General features: G+C 32.3%; 5 protein-coding genes across 5 annotated transcripts in view; 4 read left to right on the top strand and 1 right to left on the bottom strand.

The window, feature by feature from the left end:
* Positions 1-4880: 4880 nt before the first annotated feature.
* Positions 4881-6055, top strand: LOTGIDRAFT_163792 (hypothetical protein; the record flags this gene model as incomplete). The annotated part of the gene is made up of 3 exons (XM_009060306.1): positions 4881-5058; positions 5616-5751; positions 5797-6055. The coding sequence occupies 3 exons, from the start codon at positions 4881-4883 to the stop codon at positions 6053-6055; spliced, it is 573 nt and encodes a 190-aa protein (XP_009058554.1).
* Positions 6056-7962: 1907 nt separating this feature from the next.
* On the top strand, positions 7963-11285 carry LOTGIDRAFT_163791 (hypothetical protein; the record flags this gene model as incomplete). Its single annotated transcript, XM_009060305.1, has 2 exons — positions 7963-8074; positions 10816-11285. 2 exons carry the CDS (start codon positions 7963-7965, stop codon positions 11283-11285), a joined length of 582 nt encoding a protein of 193 aa, XP_009058553.1.
* A 4204-nt stretch (positions 11286-15489) lies between these two features.
* On the top strand, positions 15490-16713 carry LOTGIDRAFT_163790 (hypothetical protein; the record flags this gene model as incomplete). Its single annotated transcript, XM_009060304.1, has 3 exons — positions 15490-15576; positions 16159-16515; positions 16681-16713. 3 exons carry the CDS (start codon positions 15490-15492, stop codon positions 16711-16713), a joined length of 477 nt encoding a protein of 158 aa, XP_009058552.1.
* A 205-nt stretch (positions 16714-16918) lies between these two features.
* On the top strand, positions 16919-17780 carry LOTGIDRAFT_163789 (hypothetical protein; the record flags this gene model as incomplete). The annotated part of the gene is made up of 2 exons (XM_009060303.1): positions 16919-17335; positions 17436-17780. 2 exons carry the CDS (start codon positions 16919-16921, stop codon positions 17778-17780), a joined length of 762 nt encoding a protein of 253 aa, XP_009058551.1.
* A 1906-nt stretch (positions 17781-19686) lies between these two features.
* Positions 19687-20476, bottom strand: part of LOTGIDRAFT_163788 (hypothetical protein) — a gene marked incomplete at both ends in the record, with an annotated part of 2592 nt that continues 1802 nt past the window's right edge. Inside the window, one exon of the mRNA XM_009060302.1 lies at positions 19687-20451. Within this exon, the coding sequence (XP_009058550.1) occupies positions 19687-20451 (765 nt within the window). The remainder of the gene's footprint in view (positions 20452-20476) is intronic.

The raw sequence follows: 20476 nt of genomic DNA, 5'->3' as shown, positions 1-20476 counted from the left end.
GTGGAGCAGACACTTTATTTAGAAATTAGGATTAAAGGTCTTGATATTGGGTTTTCTTCTGTTCTTATTCTGAACTGAAATTAGAAAAAATAAGAGAAGTATAGTATCTGTCATGTACTGATTGTTTTTAGTTTACTATGAACAATATTATCATTTAAGTTCTTATATTTTGAATATGCAACTATCATTTTCTGCTTAGAGACATGGGGGAATTTCTCTTGAAGGCTCTTATAGTGGGCATGAACTATCTTGCTTGCTCGTTTGCTGGTTGTATTAAACGGGACAACAAAGGGTGCTATGCCTACATTATGATGAATATTTAGTCCTATAGGTCTTGCTGTATTCAATGTCTCAATCCAATGGGATTGACGGAATTTGGTAGTTTGATCTTCGCGCAAGTCAATTTCTATACGCTCAATTGGGATTAGGGTGAGATTGTCTATTGAATGGTCGTCGAGGTTGAAATGATTAGAAACAGGCTTGTCTTTCTTTAATTTGATGTCTGACCTATGAGCATTAAAGCGAGTTCGTAAATTATTCTTAGTTTCTCCTACATATTGTTTGGGGCATTTCTTGCATGAAATTACATATATTACATTCGAATGTTCACATGTTAGATGTTCCTGGATCGGGTACCTTTTATTCGTAGAGTTGCTTACAAAATAATGAGTTTCTGATATAAAGGGACATGTTTTGCATCTACTGGACAAACATGGAGCACTTCTTAAACCTGGAGGTACTTCGGCATAAAGTCTGTTTTTAGCTGCTATCTGTGCTAAGGTGGAATTTTTTATGTTTCGTAAAAATCGCTCTTTCAGTTTTGAGAAAACAATCGTACAGGCTTGGTTGAAATCAGAAGATCTTGTACAAATTCGATGAAATCGTAAAACTTGTGACTTAATTATACCAGAAAAGGTATGTTTTGGGTGAAAGGAGCTCTTGTGCAAGAGTTGATGAGTATCAGTTTCTTTGAAATACACTTTAATATCCAGTTTATTTGTTTCTGCTATGGAATCTCCCTTAAAGACTGTGGTATCGAGAAAGTCTATGCTTTTGTCACTCACGTTTGCGGTTAGTTTGATAGTTGTTGAGAAGAGTTCCCAAAACTGTTCGATAGAATAAGTCCAAACCATAAAAATGTCATCCAAAAAGCGTCCGTAAAAAAGTGGGTCAAATTGACAGAGGGGCAACACCTCACGTTCCCACTCTGCCATGAAAAGGTTTGCGTACGAAGGGGCGAATCGTTTGCCCATTGCTGTCCCTGAAGTTTGTAAATATGTTTTACCATTAAATGTGAAATCGTTTCGACTAAGACAAATCTCTAAAAGCTGTAGAATTGTATCGTCGGGTCTGTTTGGATCTGGGTTTCTATTAAAAGCTTTACGAACTGCCGTTAAACCAGTAGTGTTATCGATATTGGTATACATAGAAGAAACGTCGATAGAAATTAAAATAGCATTAGAGGGAACTCGAAGATTTTTTATTTTGACAAAATCGGTTGTGTCTTTAAGGTAGGCGATGTTGGCATGCTAGAGGTAGTAAGAAATGATCAATGTATTCTGACACTGCATATGACTCACTACCACAGTCAGATATAATCGGGCGGCCTTTAGGGATTTTATTCGAGATAAACCACTCCTTGGTTGGATTCTTATGGATTTTAGGCAAAGTGTATAAATGTCTCTCGCGACAATCAGGTTTGGCAGACAGATAGTCATATTGTTTCTGTTTGAGATAACTAGTTTTGACTAAATCGGCAAGAATATTATTAATCATGTTAATGTTTCTTTGAAAATTGGTTTCGGTAAAATGGCATAATGTTTAGGATTATTCAGTTGATTCTCTGCTTCTGAAACGTAATCCTCCCTATTTAGAATGACACAACATGAACCTTTGTCACTCTTTTTAATAACAATGCTATCGTCTTTCTTAGGTAAGTTTAACGCTTCACGTTCCACTCGTGTGAGATTAGGCTTTTCGTGTGTTATGGAAAGGTTCACTGTTTGACTATTCATACTCGCAAATGATTTCAATATTTCAGGATGGATGGCGGCCTGAGGGGGTGTCCACGTGGATTTAGGAATAAACATTGTTCTAGCACCACGTGGGTGGTGGTTTCGAAAAAAATATGTGCAGCTAAGATTTCGTTGAAATCGTTCAATGGATGGTCGGAGATAATTCAAGTTAGCTATCTTTGGTGTGGGAATAAACTTAAGTCCACGGTCTAAGATTGAATGCTGAAGGGGTGTGAGAATTTTGCGGCTCAAGTTAACTACAGTTTGGCCTAGCGGTGGCCTCTCAGTATTTTTAACTGGTTTGGGTATATATAATGTAATTATAATATAATATAATAATAATAATATAATTAAGTCATGATGAAAAATGCAGAAATGTATATTTTGGTGATAAATAACGCAATAAATAACAATGAATTGAAAAAGGGAAGTAATGAAGTAAAACAAAAACTTACGCAATTAACAAGAACCGGTTTTCGAAGTATTACCCTTTTTCAAGTGTCCGAGGTATGGTTATGTTAGAGCAAGTTGAGGGAATGTAACAGTTCTGAATACATAAGTTACTATTATGGCTACTGTTAGGGTTAAGTTGAGGGCTGACAACTGTTTTAAACACATAAGTTATTACTATGGCTACTATAACGGTTAGGCTTAGGGCACGCAACAGTTCTAAATAAATAAGTTACTTTTAGGGTAGGTTAAGGTCATGCATCAGTTCTAAATACATAAATTAATATTATTGCTACTGCTAGGGCTAGGAAGAGGACATGCAACACTAGAGCTTTCAATATGTTCTTTACACGGGCCTTGCTCATTCCATTTCAGTGCGAACATATTGAAAGCTCTCAAAAAATACCTATATGCCCAAATTCGAAGATTATTCAGGCGACGGTTTCTTTTTATCAATATTTTCTTTTGGTTCAAAAATAATTCCATAAGTACAAACAATAAATCTCTCATTTCCTCAAGGTCTAAAGTTATAGGATCTGTCGCAGAAGCGGGAAAGAGTATAAGTCACGCAGTGAAAAAGTCTGACGAGTTGAAATATATACAACTTATAAGACAACTTCGAAACAAGAGATTAGAAGAAAAGAAAGGAAAAAGTTAGTCGCACACACTCCAAAAACTTGTTCAGAAAATCATTGGGCTCTCTTCCTGGATGTCCATGTTCAAAGTATCCTGGAGAAAAATGTCATAGCTACACTGGTCCAGGTATTAGGTTAGATCTACGATTAGATGAAAACCATAAACCCAAACCAGGCGAAGAACCAGTCAATAGAGTTGATGCTGCTGCACTTCAACATGATATTTTATACAGAAATAAAGACATAAAGTTCAGATAATGAAGCCGACAAACAAATGATAATCGAACTTGAAAATATTCCAAATCCAACACTCAGAGAGAGGGTTCTGATCATAAAACTGTTAAAAGCAAAGATGAAATTGGGTATGGGATTGGCAGATGAAATTCATAAAGTTAAAGTATTTGAAAAAGCTGATTTAATTAATATACTAGTCGATATAAATATTGCTTAACAGTTATAGATCTATATACAAGGTATGTGCTTGGGTTATTCCTTTGAAAAACGAAACAGGATTATCTGTCATACATGCTTTTGAAACTATTATGAAACATAGAAAACAGAAAAAAACTGTGGGTAGATAAATAGATAAAAATATGAAAGATTTAACAGGTGTTATAAATTATTAAACCTATTCCTTTTTTGAAATGAAAAGCCAAGAGAACTTTGTCAGGAACTGATCAAATTAGTGTCCTATTTTGATGAAGACTGAAGGTTGACAAACACATACTTTGCGAGTTATAACAAATTTCAACCAGCTTAGATAAATGTAAATCTAACGGAAATTACTCGATAGCAAAATCAAAAATAAAAAATCGGCTCCCACACGATTGTGAGGAAACGTTTACTGATAATATAGACATTAAAATATTGCAAATCCGATTAAACCCTGATCCCAGGATTACGTCTTATCTAATAATAAACAATTCTAGCATGTTGCAAAAATAATTTTTCAAATATCTATAAAATTCTGGAAGTTGCAATTTCAACTTTAAAAGCGAATGACGTCAAAACCGGAAGTGATACAGATTTTCAGATCGATCGAAATAAAATTGTAGAAGTTGAAAAAAACGTTATAATCAAAAGAAAAAAAGTTAGCAATAAAAGTCAAAATCTGAAATTTTTTAATGTGCTATCCTTTAGCCAAACAGAAAAGGTGCTATGACAACTGCTAGAATTAGTGAATTCAATAAGAATTACTTACTTTCAAAATGATATTCCCTAAAATAGAATAGACATTTTTAATCAAAGAGGAATTAGATATATGGGTATTTTACATCACATAAGAAGAAATAACATAACCTTAGGCATTGAAGAAATATAACTTGAAGAGATGATAATGCAAGTTTCACCTCTAAAACTAAATGTTTTTCCAACAATTCACGATGATTGTTTATACGCATGGGATTCCGAAACTTATGGCGAAAAAGAAACTAATATAGCAATTCCTTATTTAATTTTACGTTGATTTAAATCCCATTGAAAGTGTTTCAGAAGAATTTTATAATAAATTAATGAATATAGTAGAAATATTTGTGGGTAAATATTGCAACGTTTAGGAAAAGTAGATCAAAAAAGATTTCTCATAACGGTAGCGGTTTTGATAACTGGATCGTGCTTAAAAATGCAACAAAAAAAACTAACACAATGTCCACTAGTTACCGCTAGTTCAAACTAATTCATTCACTGATGAATATTTACAAAACAAAATTGTAAAAACAAAAACAAATAATTGGTAACTCTAATTATCTGCAAAATATCAATTTCATATGTTCCTGTCAACATGAAAAATCTAGTTTGGCTGCAATGGGGAAATTCATCTAATCTACCAATGACTTTGAGAAAGATCACTGATATCAATACAAAATACACCGAAGATAATTGGGAATCTTTTAAACATGAATGGGAACCTTATGCTAAAAGAGATACGTTATGTTGGAGCTTGTTTGATATAAAAAAAAGTGAGAGAAGTTGTATTCCAGAATATTTCCAATAATCTAACTGTTCTTTTTTTGTTGGTATTACTTGTATCATTACCATAAAGAAATAGTTGAAGAAGAATGGTTTGAAACTACTAAAATGGTTCCAAAACACACTGACAAAGAAAACATAGAAAAGGTTTAAATACACACCGCTTTTATAAGATGATTTATCAGACAATCCATTAAAGGAGGAAGAGTTTCTGCTAACAGAAAATCATTTAAAACAAACAATATGGATGAAATTTTTAATGTATTTAAGGAATACACAAGTAGTACTATAATTGATTTATTTAAAGGATAATCAAGATAAAACGGAAGTTAATTCAAAACTAAAAAAAAATTGTACTAAACTTTGATGCTAACGGTTTAACGCCATGTCAGCGAATATCCTAAAGCGGAAAGTGGAAGACCGTTTCTACCAGAAGAATATAATGAATTATAATGTTCTTCCAGCTAAAGATAAATTACTTTTACGAACAAAGAAGATAAAAAGGAAACTGGTACCAAAATCACGTTTAGAAATGGTTTCTGTTCAGATGTTTTAACATCGGTTGATAAAGAAATAGATAACGCTGGTGGACGAATTATTAGAATATTAGATGGTATAGTAAAGAAAATTTTAAAGCTCCAACATATAGAGATTATTTTTTTAATTAAATACAAACGGAGAAGGTAATATTGTGGGTATTAATTGCATGAAATTCGTATTTCATCTAGCAATTGGAATAAATCAAATGAAGCTGGGTTGTTATCTGAAAATGATTATTGTAAGGGAAAGAATGATTACGGTGATGGTGGAATTATATATGGTTTATATTTAGCACCAAAAGTTAAATATGATATAATTTTAACTTCTGGCTTAAGAGAAAAGAAAACGTTTAAGGGTTACTCTAATGATAAGATAGCTGTAGAAGATTATAATCGATTAGCTAGTGGACATGATGTGACGAAAGAAACCATGGGAGAAAAGTTTTGACAATGGAGTAGTTATTCCAAAGGATGATGATAAACAAAAGAAAGTTTTTAGAAGTTATTTACCGTTTACAGCAAGGCATCGGACAGCGAAGGAATCATAGTTTGGATGACAACTATGCATTTGATGATTTCGATTACCTTATCAATTTTATTTTGATCAGATTCAAATTACCTTTGAATTCAATATTGTTTTTACCATTTACACTTCCTCCATATTCAGATAGGTAATCGTTAATGGCTACGTATTTATAGCTTCCTGGTAGTAAACTTATGGTTTTAGTTTTATCTGTTGATACTTTTTTTTATCTATAATACCTTTCTCGAGGAGTCTTTTTAATATGCTTATTTACTTCATTATATTGTCAGTGTGATTGATGATCTTCTTTCATTACTGCTAATATTATTTGTAATCTATTAAATAATTCCTCGTTGTTGTCGATAAAAAACGTTATACCTTGTCCAGATACCATATCTTCGAATTCGTCTATTTCTTGTATGATTGAATTGTCTTCAGCATAATCATCTGCTTCGTCAACTTCATATTCATCATCAGATTTCCTCATATTCATTACCAATAACTTTTTTAAATATATATTTCAACTTCTTTCGATCTATTTGTTTCGGATCCTGACTTTCTTATTCCATGTAGAAATTTTGAGTATGCTACTAAATCCTTGTTATCGGCAATGCCAACATCCCCTTCAATTAAATCTATTAATCCTTTTTTTAATGTTAATATAAAGCATTTTGTATCGATTTTGAATATAGGGGGATTTTATTCTTTTTATGATTTGAGATAAATCTTTGTTGTTTAATTCGAATAATAAAAAACAATTTGCGTTTTTCCTTATTGCATCCATTCCGTAAAGAGCTTCGGATTGATAATGTACAGTGACAGTTGTGATGTTTTCCTTTCGTGAAGAATTCTTGTTGAACAGTTGACTTCGTTGTGCTAAGTAGTCGTCAAAGACTATTAGGTTCTTTCATTATCAGATCATTGACATTTTTCGTAAGAAACACTTTCATGTCGGTTAGATTGAAAGACGGATTCTTTGCTTTAATACTTTTATTTCCACTTCTTTTTCGTTGTCTTCATAATATTGAAATATGTCTTGAACATCTTTCTTTGGTAAATAAGTTTTGAGAAATTGATAATATGATTGATCTGGTGTTGTTGTGTACAAGATAATCGAAATTTTAAGTAATAGTAACTTGTGTTATGTATTTAGACCTGCTGACTGCCCTCAACCTAACCGTAACAGTAGCCATAATAGTAAATTATGTATTTATAACTGTTGTCTTATCTCAACCTAACCCTAACATGTATCTATAATATTATCTTATGTATTTAAAAATGTTGCCTGCCCTCAACCGTACCTTAATAGTAGCCATAATAGTAACTTATGTTGTAACTGTTGTCTGCCCTGAACCTAACCCTAACAGTAAACGTAATAGTAACCTAATCGTAACAGTAGCCATAATAGTAAATTTTTACTGGTAGCCATGAAAGTAACTTATGTATTGAGAACTGTTGCTTGCCCTCAACCTAACCCTTACAGTACACATAATGGTACCTTATGTATTTAGAACTGTTACCTAACAGTAGCCCTAATAAAAACTGTTGCTAACCTAAAAGTAGTCATGATAGTAGCTTCTGTATTTAGAACTATTGCATGTCCTCAAACTAGCCTTAACAGTAGCTATAATAGTAACTTATGTATTTCGAACTGTTTTTGGAAGCTGGTTCAAATCCTATAGAAACCATTAAACATCCTGGGGAATTTGATACAATGTTGAAAACAGTTTTATATCCTAGGACTTCGATTCAGTTTCAGGCTGGATACCCGATGTTGGTGATGGAAGTGTTTTAAAAGAACCGGTAAGAAATGTTCCAAACGATGCGGAAGAATGAGAGTTATTACTCGAAACACAATAGAAAGAGTGGGACGAGCAGCTAATCATGGATTTGAAAAACGAGTACTTCAGTATAACAATGTTGTTGAGAATAATAATAGGTGGGGTAAATTGGAAATTATATCCTTTATTCGGTCTGTTGGAACACAGAAAGGTTTCCATATAAAATTCATCTACAAAGGGAAATCAAGAAGCTAATCATGGATTAGAAAAACGAGTACTTCAGTATAACAATGTTGTTGAGAATAATAATAGGTGGGGTAATTACGTAAATTGGAAATTATATCCTTTATTCGGTCTGTTGGAACACAGAAAGGTTTCCATAGGATTACCATATAAAATTCATCTACAAAGGGAAATCAATGATGATAAGATATTCTTTGGAGAGAAGAATCCAACCAAACCTGATTATCGCGAGAGACATTTGTACACTTTGCCTAAAATCCATAAGAATCCAACCAAGGAGTGGTTTATCTCATTTCTTACTACCTCTAGCATGCCAACATCGCGCCTACCTTAAAGACACAACCGATTTTTTCAATAAAATAAAAAATCTTCGAGTTCCCTCTAATGCTATTTTAATCTATCGACGTTTCTTCTATGTATACCAATATCGATAACACTACTGGTTTAACGGCAGTTCGTGAAGCTTTTAATAGAAACCCAGATCCATACAGACCCGACGATGCAATTCTACAGCTTTGAGGGATTTGTCTTAGTCGAAACGATTTCACATTTAATGGTAAAACATATTTACAAACTTCAGGGACAGCAATGGGCAAACGATTCGCCCCTTCGTACGCAAACCTTTTCATGGCATTTGACCCACTTTTTTACGGACGGTTTGGACTTATTCTATCGAACAGTTCTGGGAATTCTTTGAAATTCTCAACAACCACCATCCTTCTATCAATCTAACCGCAAACGTGAGTGACAAAAGCTTTCTCGATACCACAGTCTTTAAGGGAGATTCCATAGCAGAAACAAAAAAAATGGATATTAAAGTGTATTTCAAAGAAACTGATACTCATCAACTCTTGCACAAGAGCTCCTTTCACCCAAAACATACCTTTTCTGGTATAATTAAGTCACAAGTTTTACGATTTCATCGAATTTGTACAAGATCTTCTGATTTCCACCTTAGCACAGATAGCAGCTAAAAACAGACTTTATGCCGAACCTGTACCTCCAGATTTAAGAAGTGCTCCATGTTTGTCCAGTAGATGCAAAACATGTCCCTTTTTATATCAGAAACTCATTATTTTGTAAGCAACTCAGGAACATCTAACATGTGAACATTCGAATGTAATATATTTAATTTCATGCAAGAAATGCCCCAAACAATATGTAGGAGAAACTAAGAATAATTTACGAACGCGCTTTAATGCTCATAGGTCAGACATCAAATTAAAGAAATACAAGCCTGTTTCTAATCATTTCAACCTCGACGACCATTCAATAGACGATTTCACCCTAATCCCAATTGAGCGTATATGACTTGCCCGAAGATGAAACTACCAAATTCCGTCAATCTAGGGAGGCCCTTTGGATTGAGACATTGAATACAGCGAGACCTATAGGACTAAATATTCATCATAATGTAGGCATAGCACCCTTTGTTGTCCCGTTTAATACAACCAGCAATCGAGCAAGCAAGATAGTTCATGCCCACTATAAGAGCCTTCAAGAGAAATTCCCCCATGTCTATAAGCAGAAAATGATAGTTGCATATTCAAAAAATAAGAACTTAAATGATAATATTGTTCATAGTAAACTAAAAACAATCAGTACATAACAGATACTATACTTCTCGCGAGTTTTTTTTTTCTAATTTCAGATCAGAATAAGAACAGAAGAAAACCCAATATCAAGACCCTTAATCCTAATTTCTAAATAAAGTGTCTGCTCCACCCTAGGCCTGTACATTTGGGAGAATCAAACCCTTCCTTCTCCGAAACCTAACAATAGCCATAATAAAAACATATATTTAGAACTGTTGCATGACCTAAACCTAACCTAAACCTACATAAGTTTATGTAGGTTTTATTATGGCTAACTTATGTATTTAGAACTTTGCCTTCCTTCAACCTAACGAATATCCAACTTTACATACCGGTAATCACTCCTTCCATAGAAGTGAAAACGAGAATATTCAACTCTTTAACAAAAAACATCGAAATTGCCTTTCTCCTTCGTAACACGGTACGTAGCACCACGTGGCCAATCACCTACACCGTCAAACCAGCGAGATATCTAATGGTATATATCTCTGCATTGAAAAATAGATCTGCTCCCGTGACCCCACTCCATCATATCATATCTTTTTATTTCTTTTGTAGGATTTTCATCATGTTAAACAAAGATCGCAATTGCTACAAAATTCACCATAAAGCAACCTGATAATATTGAGACCATAATTCCTATTCAAATTCTAAACCTTAAAAATTGCAAATAAAAATTACATACTAGATCCAATCTTTAAATTACACGATCCGATTCGTTATTCATTTAACAAGAATAAAGAGGATTATATTATAATTACTGTTGGTTCTAAATCCCAGTTGAATGATGGTGGTAGAATTACCTACGAAATAAATTCTTTACCAAATTGGTTACTTCTTTCCTATGCTTATGTCAGATGTGATTTCAAAATCAAAGATGGAACTCTCAATGAAAATCGGCACCACAAACTAATACAACGTTAGAAAACAATTTCTTTCCATCTTTATTTTGCGAGATGGTTTTGGAAGCTGGTTCAAATCCTATAGAAACCATTAAACATCCTGGGGAATTTGATACAATGTTGAATATCCTGTTTTATATCCTAAGACTTCGATTCAGTTTCAGGCTGGATACCCGATGTTGGTGTTGGGAGTGTTTTAAAAGAACCGGTAAGAAATGTTCCAAACGATGCGGATGAAGCAAGAATGAGAGTTATTACTCGAAACACAATAGAAAGAGTGGGACGAGCAGCTAATCATGGATTTGAAAAACGAGTACTTCAGTATAACAATGTTGTTGAGAATAATAATATGTGGGGTAATTACGTAAATTGGAAATTATATCCTTTATTCGGTCTGTTGGAACACAGAAAGGTTTCCATAGGATTACCATATAAAATTCATCTACAAAGGGAAATCAATGATTCTTTGGAGAGAATGCTCTTTAATGCAAAATTAGAAATAACGAATCTCCAACTTTATATACCTATCATAACACCACCAATTGAAGTAGAAACGAGAATTGTCAACATGTTGACTAAAAATATTGAAATAGCTTTCCTTCGTCGCAACACGGTATGTCATGACTATATTTAAAGCAAAGAATCCATCTTTCTATCCAACGGATATAAAAGTTTTTCTTACGAAAAATGTTAATGATCTACACTTGACTAAAATTGATAGCAATCGAAAGAATTTAATATTGTTTGATGACTGTGTAGCACAAAAAAAATCAAGCTGTTCAACAAGAATTCTTTACGAAAGGAAGACATACACAACTGTCACTGCATATACCAATCCCAATCTTTTTACGGGATGGATTCTATGTTTATTAGAATAAATGCAAATTGTTTTTTATTATTCGAATTAAACGACAAAGATTTATCTCAAGTAATTCAGTCTATAAATCACGGAATGGACAGAGATACATTTAAAAAGGTTTGTAAATCTCAATGGAGAAACCCAGATGATCATGGATATATATTTGTAAATACTAGAAAACCTGCTGGTGAAAGAGTTATGATTGACATATGTTGATTTTATTTTTTTAAAAATCAGTAGCGTTTGGAATAATATTTTAAAAAGAAATAAAGAATACATCAAAGCTAAGAATGAAATAAAGACCCAAGTTGAAAATAACAAATTACAACAACTTGGATTAACAGAAAATCTACAAACTCTATTTCAACCAATATTAAAAACTCAAGAGGATATTAAAAAGAAATTAGTTTTAGTTTTTAGTCCCACCCCTCGTATAGAACCTCACCACACGGAACCGAATGAATATAGTGGTATTAGGACATTAGATGATATAAATCGTCTTTTTTCAAACCCTGACCCAGATTTACCAAAGAGTATTTCACCAATCACTGATGAGGGGTTATTGTTTAATGGATATAGTATTAAATTTAAGTCAAATTCAAAATCGATACAAAAGACATTAACAAAATGATTAATAGATTTAATGAATGGTGTACCCACCATCATTCCCTTTGCCGATTTAGTAGCATACTCCAAATTTCTTCATGCAATAAGAGAGTCAGGACTCGAAACAAGAAGATCGAAAACAGTTGATCTATATATATATATAAAAAAAAGTTATTGCTGATGAATATGAAGATGAGGAATCAGGTGATGAATATCAAGATGAGGAAACAGATGATGAATATGAAGACAATTCAATCATACATGAAATAGGATTGAAATAGATTACAAATATTATCAGCGGCAATGAAGGAAGGTCATCGATCACACAAACAATATAATGAAGTAAATTGTATATTAAAAAGACTTCTCGAGATGATAGATAAAGAATGATTATAAAAGCGTGATTAAAAATGTCAAATAAAGAACAACTATTCGTTAAATCAAATGAATCATTGAACTCAAATTGAACTCGATCGCAATCAAGAATATGAATTGGGATTAAAGTATTTCTCTGTTTACAATTCCATTACAAATATCAACGAAAAAAATAACCAAATAAAAATATCAACAGATAATGGAGCTACATTCAAAACCATAAGTTTACTACCAGGAAGTTATGAATCCGTAGCCATTAACGAATACCTATCTGAATATGGAGGAAGTGCTAACGGTACACACAATATTGAATTCGAAGGTAATTTGAATCTGAAAAAAATAAAATTGATATTGAGAAATAAGAGTCAAGCTGATTTTAATGTAGAAAATTCATTAAATCCTTTTCTAGGTTTTGATACAAAATATACACCCAATCCACTTTAGCACCACACAAAGCTAATATCGAAAATGATATCAATGTCATTAATATTCACTGCAATTTGATAAACGGTGGATTTTTCAACAAATACAAACGTCAGATTATCTATAGCATTCCAACATTCACTGTACCGATTGGATATAGAATTATAGAGAAACCATTTCAAACGACGTATTTGATTTATATTTATCTCAAAATTCTCTGTATGGTGGAGTTTTAAAATTTTCTTCATATACTATCCCATCTAATATCTTGAGTATTTTACCACCTGCTTTAACTATTTCTTGAATATCGAACGATGATAAAACATCATAACAAAAATCATTTCTAAACCTGATTTTAGTGCCAGTTTCTTTCTTACCTAATCTATTCGTAAAAGTTATTTTATCTTTAGCTGGTATTGGTTGGAAGAACATGTTAGTGGGATACTTAAACCAGGCTTTTAAAATAGCTGTTCTTGGTCTGAATTTCTGCTCATTAAAGAGCTTAACAAATTCTTCATTTTGTTCTGGTAGAAACGGTCTTCCCCTTTCCGCTTTAGGATATGTCTAAATCTGACATAGCAGAAGCATACAAACCGTTAGCAAAAAAAGGCTATTAGTATACTACATTCTATTTTTTTAAGTTTTGAATCAACTTCCGTTTTGTCTTTTTCACTTTTACTGTATTGTAATTTACTATTGTTATTACTTTCTAGTTCTATGTACTCCTTTAATACATTACATCCATTTTGTTCGTTTCAAATGATTTTCTGTTAGCAGAAACTCTTCCTCCTTTAAAAGATTGTCTAATCAAATTTCTTATATAAGGAAAGTATGTATGTGAATAAACCTTTTCTACGTTTTCATTTCAGTGTGTTTTGAAAGAGTATTGTCCTTTCGTAATATTGTTCTTCAACCATTTCTATATCGTAATGATGCAAATAATACCAACCCTTTAAAGATAGAGAAGGGGCCGTTAGATTTTTAGAAACATTCTGGAATACAGTGTCTTTCATAGCCTTGTTGTATTTTATCAAACAAGCTCCAAGACATAGGGAGTCTCTTTTAGCATAAGGTTCCCATTCGTGTATAAAAAAGATTCCCAATTATCTTCGGTATATTTTACAATGTCTACATCCTCGATTTTTCTCAAATTCATTGGTAGATTAGATGATTTTCCCCATTCCGCTTTTTCATGTTGAAAAGGACCTGTGTAATATATATACTTCTTCACTCAATAGATTTCTTCATTTAAAAACAGAATGAGTTCAATTTTAAAACACGAACAACTAAAATTTGAAGGAGACGGTTTCTTCTCAGCTTTATCATCTCTCATCCCAAAAGTAGCCAACAAGGCAATGGTTTTAAAATTGTTGGATGCAAATGTCAACTGATTAATGGGAGGTAACTCTGTTTTTTATTTACTTCAGAGTAAAATAACAACTAGTTTATACACAGTTATTGATTTACAATAGACTATTATTGACTGGATATGCGTCACTAAGTAACAGGTGGTCATATTAACATATAAAATTCCACCCATACAACGTCAGCATAAGACAGACTAAACTCTCAACTATTAACACTGTCTCAATTTTGTTACGCTGGAAGATTAGGAATTTAATCATACAAAATCAAGGTACTTTGTTTAATTTAATCATAAGACGATAGGGTGTAATTAAGATGATATGTTATTTGTTGTTTTTTTTTAAAATATCAATTTTGTTTTATTCCAGACACAAGTTTATAAGATGCCAACATTTCATATCACGAAGAATATTTAAATCAACGCAGGCAGAGAGGGATACAAAGAGGCCAAGAATTTTACCAAACACTGTGACAAATTGGTGATACAGATTTTTAAAATAGAACAATAGGGAGTCTCTTTAGCATAAGGTTCCCATTCGTGTCTTAAAGATTGAACTCTGACTACTAGCTGATTGTGTAAGAGGGGAAATAACTCTGAACTATGACTACTGATTCTCTAGGAGCGGTCATGACCCCTAAACTATGACTACCGATTCTCTAGGACCTTAAAGTGTATCTACCGATTCTAAACTATATCTGAAGATTGTGTAAGAGGGAGATAACATTGCATGTATATCAATATACATGTAATTGTTTATGTTTTAAATTTTCTGTATTAAAAATTAATTTTGTAAACAATTGTATTTATTAAAACATAAAACTGCATTTCCATGGGAGTAAATAATAGGGTAAAACATATCTTTAAAAATGGCAGAAAAAAATTACAGATTAGATCCGATCTTTCAATTATATGATCCAATTCGTTATTCATTTAATAAGAAAAAAGAGGATTACATTATCATAACACCAACCGTAGGCTCTAGGTCTCAACTAGACGTAGGGTCACTTTCGAGATTAATTCATTATCGAATTGGTTGCTTCCGTCAGATGCGATTTCAAAATCAAAGACGGAACTCCCAATGAGAATCGTGTAACACAAACCAACACAACTTTAGAAAACAATTTCTTCTCATTATTTATTAATGAAATGGTTTTGGAAGCTGGTTCAAATACCATAGAAACCATCAAACACCCCGGATAATTTGACACAATGACAACAGTTCTATATCCCAAAAACTACGATTCTGTTTCTGGATGGATACCCGATGTTAGTGATGGAAGAGTTTTAAAAGAACCGGTAAGAAAATTATTGATAGATATAAACATTGTAAAGTTAGAGATGATATAGATTTGGAAAGAATGAGTGTAAAGGAAGAAGGATTTTTACCTTTCCTACCTTTGATATTTGCTGGTCTGGCCGCGGCAAGTAGTAGTACTAGAGCTTTCATGGGGAAAATGCGCCCCTAATTGAAAGCTCCCATAACATAAAGACCTAAATTCCCTACATTTCATAAATTCTTACACTAAAAAAGACCTAAACATCCTACATTTCATATATTCTTATAGCAAAAGACCTAAATTCTTACACCTATATTCCCTACATTTCATAAATTCTTACACCCCCTACATTTCATACACCAAAAAAACACTTTAAATCAATTTCCTACATTCCATCAAAAAAAAAAAAATTTTAAACCTTAAAAATGGCAAATAAAATACTAGATCCAATCTTTAGATTATACGATCCAAGTTCGTTATTCATTTAACAAGAAAAAAGAGGATTATATTATCATCTCACCCAATTGAATGATGGTGGTAGAATAACCTTCGAAATAAATTCATTATCGAATTGGTTGCATCTTTCCGATGCTTATTTCAGAACACGATAGAAAGAGTAGGACGAGCAGTTAATCATGGATTCGAAAAACGAGTATTTCAGTATAATAATGTTGTTGAGAATAATAGGTGGGGTAATTACGTAAATTGGAAATTATATCCTTTATTCGGTCTGTTGGAACATAGAAAAGTTTCTATAGGCTTACCATATAAAATTTATCTACAAAGAGAAATCAACGACGATAAGATATTCTTTGGAGAGAATGGTTCAGATGCAAAATTAGAAATAACGAATCTCCAACTTTTCATACCCGTAATAACACCATCAATTGAAGTAGAAACGAAAATATTCAACTCGTTAACTAAAGATATTGAAATAGCTTGTCTTCATCGTAACACTGTAGGTAGAATGACTTTAACTGGAGAATCCACATTGAATTGCATAGAATCCACAATGAATTGCATAGAAACTATAAAAATATGTGTGAATTATTCGGAAATCTACCTCAGTTTGAATATGTAGATTTTGCACTTAATCATCCAATCTTCTGTTTTGATCTTTCAGCTCACCAAGAAGATCTTTTCAAAACAGGAGTGAACATAAATATTCATATTGAAAAAACACAAGGAGATGTAACAGGTTATTGTTTATTATTGGAAGAAGCAAAACATTTAATTAAAATAGCAGATAGAAGAATGATAAGAATTGAATAAAAAACACCCTTTAAAAATGAAAGCAGAAACTTTAGTTATGAAAATAATAGAAGCTATAGAAACAGCTTCACCAACTACAATAACTTATAATGGTAAAAAAAATCAGCATAACTAAAAAACTTATTGATAAATACAAATATTGTAAAGTCAGAGACGATATAGATTTAGAAAGAATTGAAGGTGGATTTATATTTTCCCTACCTTTAATATTTAGTGGACTTATTGCAGCCGGTACAATAGCTGGTGCTACAGCTGGTGGAATAAAAGCTGCCAACGATAAGAAAGCAGATGAAGTAACAGCTGCTGCCGACGCAAAGAAAGCAGCCGAACAACGTAGACATAATTTAAAAATGGAAAAGTTGGCCGAAGGTTCAGGAGTGGGAGAAATGATAGGCACAATGAAAGAATTTGGAAAAAGATTTAGTGAAGAAACCAAGAAAACTGTTAAACAAGGATTAAAAAAATTAGTAGATAGTATTGACATAGGAGAAATCAAAGTCATAAGGGTAATGGAATATTTTTAAACTTTCGAAGTATAAAGGAGAAGGAGTTATTTTTGGAACAAATTAAAATAATAAAAAATGGGTAAAAAATTTAATCATTCAGAAATATTTCCTAATAACCCAATGCTCATGTATATGCGGTAGTTCCGGTTCTGGGAAAACTCAGCTCACTTCTAACATGTTTACAACACCAAACCTTTTAGATTTCGATTCTTTGTATATCTACACAACAACACCAGAGCAATCGTATTATCAATTTCTCAAAACTTTAGAATATCTACCAAAGAGAGATGTTCACGACCTATTTCAATATTACAAAGAAAACGAAGAAAAAGTGGAATTGAAAGATTTCATAGATAACTACATCGAAGGAAAGAAACCAACGGATATAAAAGTTTTTCTTACGAAAAATGTTAATGATCTAGATTTGTCGAGCGAAAGAACTTAATGTTGTTTGACGACTGCGTGGCGCAAAGAAATCAAACCGTTCAACAAGAATTCTTCACGAAAGGAAGACAACACCACTGTCACTGCATATACCAATCCCAATCCTTTTACGGGATGGATTCTATGTTCATTAGAGCAAATTGTTTTTTATTATTTGAATTAAACGACAAAGATTTATCTCAAATCGTTCAATCGATAAATCACGGAATGGAAAGAGATGCATTTAAAAAGGTTTGTAAAGCTCAATGGAGATATCCAGATGATCATGGATATGTATTTGTAAATACTAGAAAACCTGCGGGGTGAAAGAGTTATGAACGATATATGTTCATTTTTTTTTTTAAAAATGGATTGGAATAATATTTTAAAAAGAAATAGAGAATATATCAAAGCTAAGAATAAAATAAAAACCCAAGTTGAAAATAACAGATTACAACAACTCGGATTAACGGAAAATCTACAGACTCTATTTCAACCCATATTAAAATCTCAAGAGGATATTAGAAAGAGACTCATCCCTCCTATAGAACCTACACCTCCTATAGAACCTCATCAAATAGAATATCCCATTAAAGATAATGAAATCATAATTAGGACATTAGATGATATAAATTGTCTTTTTTCAAACCCTAAAGCAGATTTACCGAAGAGTATTACACCAATCATTGATGATGAGGGGTTATTGTTTAATGGATTTAGAATTAAATTTAGGGCAAATTCCCCTATATTCCAAATCGACACAAAAAACTTAATATTTATATTAACGACAGGATTAATAGATTTAATGAATGGCGGGTATATTGGCACTGCCGATTACAAGGATTTACTAGCATACTCCAAATTTCTAGATGCAATAAGAAAGTCAGGACCCGAAACAAGAAGATTGAAAGCAGTTGAAACATATTTTAATAAAGTTATTCCTGATGAAGAGTATCCAGATGATTATGCAGATGATTATCCACCAATCATACAAGAAATAGACGAATTCGAAGATATGGTATCTGGACAAGGTATAACGTTTTTATCCGACAACAACGAAGAATTGCTTAATAGATTACGAGTAATATTAGCGGCAATGAAGGAAGGACATCGATCACACAGACAATTTAATGAAGTGAATTGTATATTAAAAAGACTCCTGGAGAAAGGTATCATAGATAAAAATGATTATAAAAGCGTGATTGAAAATATTCATTAAAAAATGTCAAATAAAGAACAACTATTCGTCATCACCTCGAATAAATCAGACATCAAATTATCTCTAGATTATGAGTACGAACTCGATCGCAATCAAGAATGTGAATTGGGATTAAAGTATTTCTCTGTTTACAATTTCATTAGAAATATCAACGAAAAAAATAACCAAATAAAAATATCAACAGATAATGGAGTTACATTCAAAACCATACGTTTACTACCAGGAAGCTACGAATACATAGCCATTAACGAATACTTATCTGAATATGCAGGAAGCGTCAATGGTAAAAACAATATCGAATTCGATGGTAATTTAAATCTAAACAAAATAAAATTGATATTAAGAAATAATAGTCAAGTTGATTTCAACGTAGAAAATTCATTGAATACGTTACTAGGTTTTGATAAAGAAATATACTCAATCCACTCAAAGCTAATATCGAGAATGATATCGATGTGATAAATATACATTGCAATTTAATAAACGGTGGATTTTTCAATAAATACAAACGTCAGATTATTTACAGTCTTCCAACATTCACTGTACCTATTGGATATAGAATTATAGAGAAACCATTTCAAACGACGTATTTACCACTTAATTCCTTTATGATTAAAGATATAAATCTGGAAATCAAAGATGGTAAAAATAGGTTTATAGATTTTGGTAACGAGGAAATTGTTATTCAACTTCATTTAAAACAAAAAAATTAACACTCTTCATTCTCTTCTTGAATAGTTAGATAATCGAAATCATCAAATTCAAAGTTTTCATCCAAACACATCTCATCTTTATTGTTGTAAGGATACACAATTCCTTCACTGTTTGGTGCTTTTCTCTTAACGAGATTCAGATAACTTCTGAAAACTTTCTTTTGTTTTTCATTAGGAATAACTATTCCATTGGTGAAACTTCTTACCCAAGGTTTCTTAAATTTATTCGTTACGTCATGTCCACTAGCTAATTGAATGTAGTCTTCTACCTTAATCTTATAGTTAGAGTAACCCTTAAACGTTTTCTTTTCTTTTAAAACACCGTCGGAAGTTAGAATGATATTGTATTTTACTTTTGGCGCTAAATATAAACCAAATATGATTCCACCATCACCGTAATCATTCTTCCCTTTGCTATATTCGTTTTCAGACACCAACCCAGCTTCATTTAATTTATCCCAATTACAAGACGAAATGTATAAACTATAGGTATCTGTATAGTATATTTCCGGCTTATAAAATCCATCTATGACGTGAATGAAATTGTTCATTATTTTTTTACTGTGAGATAATATAAATGCACCTAAATGAGTGGGTGTTAATCTAGTAAAATCCTCTGGAGGAACAAACTCTTTTTCTTCTTCATTCATCTCAACTAAATATTGACTATCATTTCCTTTTTCATAGCTTTTGACGTGTGAATCGAAGTTGGCTTTAAAAATCGCTTCACTCCATAGATGTCTCGATGTATTTATATCCTTCTGAATAGATTTACCGTATAAGGAA

Source organism: Lottia gigantea (assembly GCF_000327385.1).
Source record: "Lottia gigantea unplaced genomic scaffold LOTGIsca_41, whole genome shotgun sequence".
NCBI lineage: Eukaryota > Metazoa > Mollusca > Gastropoda > Lottiidae > Lottia > Lottia gigantea.
The sequence above is the reverse complement of the archived record's forward strand: the minus strand, read 5'-3'. Positions and strand labels throughout refer to the sequence as shown.